Source organism: Argentina silus (assembly GCF_951799395.1).
Source record: "Argentina silus genome assembly, chromosome: 16".
Classification (NCBI taxonomy): Eukaryota; Metazoa; Chordata; class Actinopteri; order Argentiniformes; family Argentinidae; genus Argentina; species Argentina silus.
Genome location: NC_139670.1, coordinates 3,075,450 through 3,086,133, shown reverse-complemented (window position 1 = coordinate 3,086,133; position 10,684 = coordinate 3,075,450). Strand labels below are relative to the sequence as shown.

At 47.7% G+C, this 10,684-nt stretch overlaps 1 protein-coding gene across 1 annotated transcript in view; it reads right to left on the bottom strand.

The window, feature by feature from the left end:
* Nucleotides 1-6,819: 6,819 nt before the first annotated feature.
* sdk2b (sidekick cell adhesion molecule 2b) overlaps nt 6,820-10,684 on the bottom strand; it is a gene marked incomplete at its 3' end in the record, with an annotated part of 42,028 nt that continues 38,163 nt past the window's right edge. The window contains exons 35-36 of the mRNA XM_083687592.1: nt 7,929-7,985; nt 6,820-7,287 (exon numbers count right to left, since the gene is read on the bottom strand). Coding sequence (XP_083543718.1) covers nt 6,820-7,287; nt 7,929-7,985 — 525 coding nt within the window. The remainder of the gene's footprint in view (nt 7,288-7,928; nt 7,986-10,684) is intronic.

The window sequence follows — 10,684 nt, the reverse complement described above, 5'->3', positions numbered from 1 at the left end:
AGAACGTTCATTCAAATCCATCTGAACAAATCGTTCACATCCAACAGAAAGCAGACGTGGACCAGAGACAGAAAAGTCGTACTGTGGATAATTGGAGCATTAATAGTTTTAGGGCAAAATCTAAATGTGGGAATGCCTTGACACATACAGTATGGCCTACATGCTGACTATAGTGATGTCATTCATATTTGAGTTATTTGTGTATGCATTTTGAATACATGTTGTTCTCTTTGCATCTGGATAGATTTCATATTTGATTTTCTTTCAGTTGTCAGCAGCTTTGGATAAACCTTTGCACAAAAATGTGGTTTATGGGTCAGTTCAATATAAGTAGACATCTGGACGGACGGACGGACACACACACACACACACACACACACACACACACACACACACACACACACACACACACACACACACACACACACACACGTCTCCCACGTCTTGGCGTTGTCTTACTAAGGTTATGTGATTGTTTGGAGTTACAGTGTAACTATAAAAAGCACCAATGCTTAATTTATTTTTATTTTTTTATCGTACGCTGTTTGGGGCCCTACTGCCTTTATATGTACTGGCGGGAAATGTGTGGAGGAAGGAATGTGTGGTCTGAGCACGGATTTAAGAAACCTGTAAAAATCCCTCGGAATGTTTCTACTGGATGTTCTAAATGAGACTTGCACACGCCATCCTATTGATAACCATTGACTCACCATGAGCCTATCTGGAGTGCCAAAACTGTGGTCTACATATTCTATTTACTCATCAACTCAGAACTCAGACTGATGATATCGGAGGCATGGTGCAGTAACCAACTCATCCACGGAACGCCTTCAACTCACACTCCAACAGTACATGGGTGTGTGTGTGTGTGTGTGTGTGTGTGTGTGTGTGTGTGTGTGTGTGTATGTCACCTGTGTACATTACGCTCATATGGCCTTCAGGTGTGAACCTTGCCTCTTGTGACGGCTAGCATTAACGCCCACGACAAGCCTCTGATTGGTGCACCTGATAATACCATCAGGGGACCTCAGACGCTATAATGGCCCAATTAGGGGTCCAGAACTTTATGGGTTGTTCTTGAAGTCCGGGTCCTTCAGAACTTCAATGGGATGGAGCCTAAACACAATGCTTTGATGGTATGGTACCCTGGGCCTCTGGGGTTTAGGATTACTTCCTTGTGTGCCTTTTGTGGGCTTTATTGCATCTCCAAAATTCAACTCTCTGTGTGTGTGTGTGTAGGAGTACAGGAAATATAATGATTGGAGGTTTGGGGGCCTTTTTAATTTGTTAAAGAGAACACATATCGACCGGATTGATCCGCACATGTGCCACATCACTACAAAGGGTCTGGGAAGGCAATAACGTAACGAATTCTTAACAGGCTGATTTAAGCAAAAAAGAGTGTATAGATCTGCTCGACAGATGGACACACATGCCCTGACAGAGAAAACACCAACTCATAGAAAAGGAAGCATCTACATTTTTCAAACATGAACATGCCCCTGTTTGTGTTCCGATTGTGGCTTGAACCATACTACACAGACCCTTGAATCTAGTCCCTGTGTCCCTGTGTCCCAATGTCCCTGCACCCCTGCGTCCCTGCGTCCCGACTCTCGACTCCTCCACAGGCTCCAGCCGGGGAGAGGCCCCAGCCATGGCTGGCATTATGGAAAGGAAACAGGCCACAGAGAGGAGTCCAGCGTTCCCAAACGGGTTTCCCATGACTAGACAGGCCCAGGCATAGACTACAGTACAGCGCCAGTCTGATAAACTGCTCCACCACATAAATCATAACTCCTCCAAGTTTAGCTGCCTCCAAAATAACATATCCAGATGATATATGATTACACCTTAACTGTCCCTCCTGAGGACCTCTTCATCCCCACTTGTACAAGTTTCTCTACTGTAAATAAATTAATTTAAAAAAAATAGCCCCTGGTCCTAGCATAGATTACTTTTTCTTATGATGACCGATGGATAGATGATTCACTTACTTAGACAAATGTATTTGTTGTAAGTCGCTTTGGATAAAGGCGTCTGCTAAATGCCATAAATGCAAAAGCAAATGTAACCATACGTGTAATGCTCACATAATGGCTACATACTGTATAACATAAATTCCTCTTAAGCCATTCATATTCTAAGGCTATTGCTACTATCTCAATCCTTTTCTATCCAAAGAGCCTGAATCGTACCCAATCCCCCCCAACCCCCCTCATCCTTGGTTGAGACCACTGTCAAATGAAGCAATTAGAAGACAGTGCTTCCAGGCCCTTTGAACTTCACCTTCTGTCAGTACCGTTAAATGTTCTTTCCATGCATATCTTGGGGCTCTGTGGGACTCCTCAGTAATTCTAAGGACCCCCCCCCCCCCCCACACACACACACACATGAATGGAGACAGCTACCCCCCTCCTCACCCCTCCCCCCCCCCCCCCCCCAGAGAGAGAGAGAGATGTTTCAACAGAGGGATTAGCTCTGGTGGCAGCCCATTCCAATCTCGTGTCCCATCCTAACTAATCCTGTCTCTGCTCTCCCTGGCTCCAACACGGTAGTAGGTTAGGGATGGATCAGGTTGACTGTGATCCAATTAGATTCCAACACCATCTGACACCCACTACAAACAATGTTACGCTCAGGTCGAGGGTGACGGGGAATGAGGTTAGGACAGTCACCGCGTTGGGAGATCTTTACGTTCTGTAAGTAACCAGCTTTGACACCGCCAGGACCCAAATAGCCCCTGGTAGTCATTGGGGGACTAACACGGGTAAAACACAAAACACATGACAACAGACATGTATGTTACATGTGTTTTAAAGAAGCAGGTTTAACACGTTTAGGAGAGAGAGGGAGTGAAAGAGAGAGAGAGAGAGAGAGGGGGGGGGGATAGAAGTGAAAGAGAGAGAAAAGAGAGAGTGAAGAGGTGATGAATGATTTAGTGTCACTGATGAATTTGAAACTTCCTGTGGTTTGTCCCTGACACCCTGTAGTCCTTCCCCTCCATTCTACCTCAGTCCCCTGTCTCTCTGTCTCTCAGCAGCCTCTCCTCTGGCTGGCTTGGCTGGCATGATCATACATAGAGGAAGAAAAAGAGAGGGGAGGGGGAAAGAGGGAGGGAGGGAGGGGGAGAGGAGGGAGGGGAAAACAAAAGAAAGGAACATCTTTTTTTCTTTTCTCTGAGCTCTGAAGTAGAGGCAGAGGCCCTCACTAAGGTGAGAGGAGCCTCTGTGTCTCTTCTTGATGAAGTGTGTTAATAGACTCTGTATCACGGTCACCTGTGTGAAGTGGCCGTTGGTCCAGTCCAGAGGACGGACTGGGCAGGGAGAGGTCAGCAGGGGTCAGCTGTATATGGTCACGTAACAGGATTCCTCAGCTCCACTGATCCTGTTTATCTCTGCCCGTTAACGGGAGGACCCAACGGGGACCAGGTGGGATTCCCCTGCTCAGTGGATTATGGGTGTTTGACACATATTAACAGGCTTGCACGCGCGCACACACACACACACACACGCACACACACACACACACACAATGGCGTTCACCATTCTTACTGTCCCTCCTAATGTCGGACTTTACAAATATTCATGTTTTAAAGAGTGAAGAGGCCTCATTGTGAAATCAGTGTAGATTATCATTGTTGGAAAATAACATTTATTTCACGTGTTGGTGAACATTTCCTCCCATTCATGTCCCTCCAGCATTCCCTGTGTACATCACACATGCACTGTTTACTGTAAATACCATCTCAGTGTATGTTACCATGGCGACAGTAATACAATTTTCAAGGCCACTCTTTAATCCCATCAACTCTCCTCTCCTCTCCACCCCTAAACCCTCTCCCCTCCATCCCTCCCTCCCTCCACTCCTCCCCTCCTTTCACACGTACACTTTCATATGCAGTACACCATTCAGTACCAGGACTCCCATTGAAAAATAATTTATTTTGGAAATGTACCGTGATCATATATATCCATTCAGATTCAATATAATGATAAGCTTTTTTTTTGCGTACAGTGAAATCACCCCACAGAGAAAAAAGCAGATGAGGATTTTTTTTTTTGGGAAACTATGGAAAACTGTGAATACACACACCACTGAGTCTGTACTATATATGTGCCCTCTCTCAGGAGGGCACCTCGAGGGCAGTGCCAACCTGCTCTGTCCTCCTGGGCATCGCGTCCCGCTGCTGTGAAACCTCCGGTCCTCTCTTTGATCCACCAGACGCACTGTGGATGCTCTATAAAGCTTGAAGAAGTGTGTTACCATCACACACACACACACACACACAGACACACAGACACACAGACACACAGACACACAGACACACACACACACAGACACACACACAACAGTCTCAAGTTACACCTGCATTGTGCATTTTCCCTCCTTTTCATCATCACCATGACACACTGTGATTTCAGTGAGGCAATTCCATTACATCATCTCTTGACGCCGGCTCAGCCCGTCCTGTGATGATGATGTCATTGACAGAAAGCAGCACCTGACCAGGCCCTACCACCACCACCACCACCACCACCACCACCACCATTAGTAATAGTGTTAGCACTAGCATCTCCATCAGAGATATCACCATTGCCCTTGTAGTCTGAGTAGAGGGATCAGCAGAATCCTGCAGCAGAGGGAACAGCTGAGTCCTTGAGTCCTGCAGCAGAGGGAACAGCATAGTCCTGTAGCAGAGGGAACAGCAGAGTCCCGCAGCAGACGGAACAGCTGAGTCCTGCAGCAGAGGGAACAGCAGAGTCCTGCAGCAGGGGGAACAGCAGAGTCCCGTAGCAGAGGGAACAGCAGAGTCCTGCAGCAGAGGGAACAGCAGAGTCCTGCAGCAGAGGGAACAGCAGAGTCCTGCAGCAGAGGGATCAGCAGAGTCCTGCGGTAGAGGGATCAGCTGATCCTGCTCGCATGTGGGAACAGCCGGAGGAGATGCTGGCTGTGTGTTGCTATGACTTCCACCTCTTTCCTGTTGATTTCGGAATCATGATGTCACTGACCTTGGCGGCGATGCAGCGGGATGAGGGGAGGCGAGAGAGTGACATCACAGAGGGTAAGACCATAAAGGTGTGTGTGTGTTTCAGCAGATCAAACACTCAAACACTCAAACACTCAAACACACACACACACACACACACACACACACACACACACACACACACACACACACACACACACACACACACACACACACCTGTCAGATCCAGAAGAAGGCTCTCAGGGTCTGATGAGCCACAGCAGTCTTGTCTTATACAAGTGGTGTCAGATTCTCATAGATATACTTTACTTTTTATAATCTACAAAGGCATCTCAGATCCATTGAAGAACACTCAAAGAAACACTTGCAGACCTCAACAGCAACATGTGTTCACTTCAGACATACAGTTACCCCTGGACCCCTCCCATCTCCCAGGGACACTTGGAGCATAGCACAGAGCCGCTGAGATTTGACCTTTGACACTTAAACGCTGTCAAAACTCTGAGGTGCGTGTGCTGTATGCCAGTGAGTCATATCCATGGAGTCTCAAGGTCCATTGGTCAGGATGAGGTCACTAGGTCTCCTATGTCCTCTGACCAATCAGGAACTAGGCAGGTAACAACAGCTGAAGAAGCAGTGGATAAAATCGGCCCCAAACGCTCGTCCTTGTGTCTCGTACTGGGATGTATGTGTCTCTTACTGGGATGGATGTGTGTTATACTGGGATGTATGTGTCCCTTACTGGGATGGATGTGTGTTATACTGGGATGTATGTGTCTCTTACTGGGATGTATGTGTGTTATACTGGGATGTATGTGTCCCTTACTGGGATGGATGTGTGTTATACTGGGATGTATGTGTCTCTTACTGGGATGGATGTGTGTTATACTGGGATGGATGTGTCTCGTACTGGGATGGATGTGTCTCGTACTGGGATGGATGTGTATCTTACTGGGATGGATGTGTCTCGTACTGGGATGGATGTGTCTTGTACTGGGATGGATGTGTCTCGTACTGGGATGGATGTGTATCTTACTGGGATGGATGTGTCTCGTACTGGGAGGGATGTGTCTTGTACTTTGTCTCTTCTACTCATACGTTCACTTTGTCCTTTCTAAATTCGGTTCCTCTCTCTTTCTCTCTTGTCCTTCAAACAATAGTCCTTTCATTTATATAACTCCATTTTGTAATCCACTGCCTTGTTGTTGTTGTTGTTGTTGTCCAAGTGTGGATCGATGCCAGGAGACTTTTTTTTTTTTCCTCTAGATAATTTTTTTTTCACAGAATCTTGTGACTTTATACAGAATCTAATCGATTCGTCTCTTTTTCAATGTGTGTAGAAGTATAACAACGAAAAAGAGGAAATAAATGATACAAAGAAAAAAACCTCATGCAACTCGCTCAAGCAGCAAAAACAAACAGTAAAGCCAATAGATACCATCACTTTCTCAGTGACTGCTCTCTCCGAGGAAGAAAGACAAAGAAACACTATGCTGGCACACACACACACACACACACACACACACACACAAGGAAAAAGTACTGAAAATGAAATATATCACTTTTGTCCTGTATGTATACAGTATGCATGATCCATGAACATAAAGCAGTAAAAAAAAAAAAAAAAAAAAGAAAAAAAAAAAAGAAGAAAGAAACACTCAGAAAATGAGAATAATACCAATCATGACAGAAAACTAAAGAAAAAAAAGAAAACAAAATGGTCGACTTGTCGTGTCGGCTTTGCTGTGTGCTGTTATTTTCTCTCTAGACACACACACACACACGCACGTTACGCTGGGTGGGTTTTCAGAAGAAGGGGTTCCCTCTCAGCATCAAACGAAGGAGGAGAAGCCGGCGATGGGGGCCCTGGAGCCAGGAGCCAGGCTGCTGGGGGGGCGGTAGAGGGTGCTGTGGGCGCTGGGGGGGTTGGAGCTCTGCTGAGAGGGGGTGGGAGTCCGGCTGCCTTTAGGCCTGAACAGAGAGCCTTGCCCCGGGCCTTGGACCTGGCCCTGGCCCTGGCCCTGGCCCTGGCCCTGGGGCTGGGACATGGGCGTGGGGCTGTTGGAGGTCAGCTGGGGTGGGAGGGGGGGCAGAGGGGGCAGGGGGGGCACCACAGGGGGCGGGGGGCAGTGGTCCGGGTCGCCAGACTCAGACTCGGTGTAGCTGTAGGCCTGGGCGCGGGAGATGCCCTTCTGCTGCCGGCGCCAGGAGTTGTAGTAGGTGGGGTCGCTGATGTAGTGGTTGACGAAGGAGTGGGTCTTCTGACGGTTCTGGTCCACCTCGTACTCACTGTCGCTGCCCTGAGGGTGGGGAGGAAGAGGGGAGGAGGAGGAGGAGGAGGAGGAGGGGAGGAGAGAGAGACAGGTGTTAGCAGGGAGCCACGCCGGAGTGTGTTTCTCTGAGGAGGAGTTAGAGATGGGATGGTGTTTGTTATTGCAAATGATTAGTCAGATGGATTGTAATGGAAATCAGTGGAGAGGGAATCTCACTAACACACACACACACGCACGCACGCACACACACACACACACACACACACACACACACACACACACACACACACACACACACACACACACACACACACACACAAACAAAGAGGTAGCATAATCATGATTGTCGAGGATGATTAGTTACTGAGGCGTGCAATTTAAACAGACCATCAACACAAGAGGATCAAAATTGGATTCAGGAATTAACTTAATCTACCAAATCACTAAAACAACCACAGGTTCTGGAGCTAAGATCGACAGAGAACCACCTTACAGTGCACAGCACCCCTGTAGGACAAGGGAGGAGACACAGAGACAGTACCATAGGTTCCTACTAGGACTCTAAAGGAGAGGAGGAGGGGAGCTAGCGATAGACAATAGGGACCAGTCTTCTACCAGTCTCCAAACACACACAAGCAGGCAGGTAACCATTAGCTACAGAACCTCACCCAGTTTAGTGGAAGCACACGCAGGCCACCCGTCCCATACGAGAACACAAGCGCCTCCTATGGGTGAACAAAGACAGGGGTTTAAAGCACCATCAAACACTGACCCAAGAGTATACCAGCCCTGGAGGACCACACTTTGATTCAGCCTTGGGACCAATACATCTCACCTCTTGAATAAGCTGTGAGATAAAGGCCTACACGGCCTAATACTGATGTGACAGAGGTATCTTAAACATAGGGGAATGTGTTGTGAAGTGGACAACAGTGTCAACAGGAATTTGGAGGAATGTTCCAACGAGCACATTCTAGTGGTGGACTATGCTCCAGGCCGGGTTAGGACCACTGCTATTTTGCCCTCATGTCACTCGACATTCCAGATTTCAAACGAGAGGCTGACTCTCCGATTGGTCACTCTGTAGGGTTCGTTCACGATCAGCTAATTGTCGTGAATGGAAGCTGCCAATTGACCAATCACAGCCCATGATTAATGATCCTGGCACCATCTCATTACCATCCATCATCATGTTCAGCGAAATGTTCCAAGGCAGTAGTAGCCGAAAGACTAGTCTTGTGTAGCCATACGTGCAAATCCCGCCTTATTTGGATGTCTGGGTAATTCAGGATTAGCCGATCTCGCTTGGATGGCTGGCTGGCTGAGAGTGGCCGCGGGCAGCTGTGAGAGGTCACATTTTGATTGGCTCTGAGCAGAGGTGATGTTTCGAGAACAACAATCCTATAACCCCCTTTTTTTCGTTACTCTTGAAAAGAGAAAATTAACCCAATCAATTTAGCTAACAATGCTAGCAAGTGACATTTAGGGACGTGGACATTGGCGAAATGGTTTTATTTTTCCAGGACGACCCACGTGGGGATCAGTGAAAACTATTGGCTGTTCTGTTTCGAGCTGCCTGTTGACTGGTTGGGAGTGTGGCAAGGATGTTACAGGTCTCCACCCGTTTCCCCAGGCTTTCCAAAGCCTGGTCAGGATGAGCTAACGCATACAGTAGACTCTAACACAAGACAGTGCAACAAGGAACCATTGTTTTGGAGGCAGTATCAATTTTCAACTGCCCAGAGATGGTTGTTATGATTTGGAGTGGGTTAAGGCCCCCCCCACCCCCACCCCACAATGTCTCTCTATCTCTGTCTCTGTCTCTGTCTCTATCTCGTGGGGCCCTGAACACTGGCAGAGGAACTGGTATTCCACAGAGATCTCCTGTCTGTTCTTCCATCTCTATTGTACCACACATATGTGACACATATGGCTGAGATCATACCCCCACCCCCCCAACCCCCTCCCCTCTCCCCATCCACCCCTTTACCCACCCCACCTCTCCACATCCATTACAGCTTTCATGCCAAACTCCCTTCTATATGAGATTTTATGTCAGAAGAATTTAGAAATGTCAGAGGAGACGTCTGCAGCGATAAATTATAGGAAAAAGGCTACGGTTCTCTGGTTCTCTGGTTCTCTGACCCCCCCCCCCCACACACACACACACACACACACACTACAGTGAATCAAAAACAGACATTGCATAAAGCATAGCTCTGGCTTTCCCCCCAAACTGCCATTTAAGTAGAGGGTGGCTCTTAACATAGCACAAGTTTAACGGTTTCCTAAGTTAATTTGAGTTGCGTAGCAGAAAGGCATTACTTCAGGAGTTATATTTACATTTTTTCTCTCTATTGAGGAAATTCCCAATAAAAGATTTCCTGCAATGACTAGCATTGAATGTGTGTGTGTGTGTGTGTGTGTGTGTGTGTGTGTGTGTGTGTGTGTCCATTTGTAGCATTGTAGCTGGCTCCATTCTAAGGACTTAACCCTCAGGCATTCCAGCCATGCTTTGTCTTTCAGCAACAGAACTAGACAGTCACAAGAACCACTCACTCTGATCTGAACACAGCCCGGGCCACTCCAAGTGACATTACCTCACTCTATAAGTATTAGCATGCCTCTTGAAATGCTGAGAGAGTGTGTACAGTCACAGTCTGTGTGTGTGTTTGTGCGTGCATATACAGTGTGTGTTGGATGATGTGTGTGTGTGTGTGTGTATGTGTGTGTGTGTGTGTGTGTGTGTGTGTGTGTGTGTGTGTGTGTGTGTGTTGGACGATGTGTGTGTGTGTTGGATGATGTGTGTGTGTGTGTGTGTGTGTGTGTGTGTGTGTGTTGTTAGTGGGTGGTAGGAGGAGAGCGTGGGTGAGACAGAAGTGTCGACACAGAGGATTGCCTCTCACTCCAGCCCACCCCCGCTTGGCTTGAGTGTGGCGAACAGATGTTCACTCTCCTGAAATGTAAGCATTAGCCACTCCCTCTCTCCTTTTCTCCCTCCCTCCCTCCCTCCCAACCTCCCTTCCTCCTTCCCTCCCTACCTCCTAACCTCCCTACCTACCTCCCTTCCTCCCTCCCTCCCTACCTCCTAACCTCCCTACCTACCTCCCTTCCTCCTAACCTCCCTACCTACCTCCCTTCCTCCCTCCCTACCTCCCTTCCCCCCTCCATTCCACATCATCATCCAGAAAACAGCTCAAGAGGTCTATTGTGGAGTTTATGCTAGAATAAGATGTGTTCACACATGCCTTTAGGGGCCACAGCCTCTGAGACAGCAATTCTTTCTAACACATTACAGACTAATTACTGCAGATGAACACTGAATAGGAAAGGCATGAAATTCAGCTCCCCTGAGGGAGTTTTCCCTCACATAAGAGAGAGAGAGAGAGACAGCCAGACACCAGCCAACCAGTAACAGATCCCA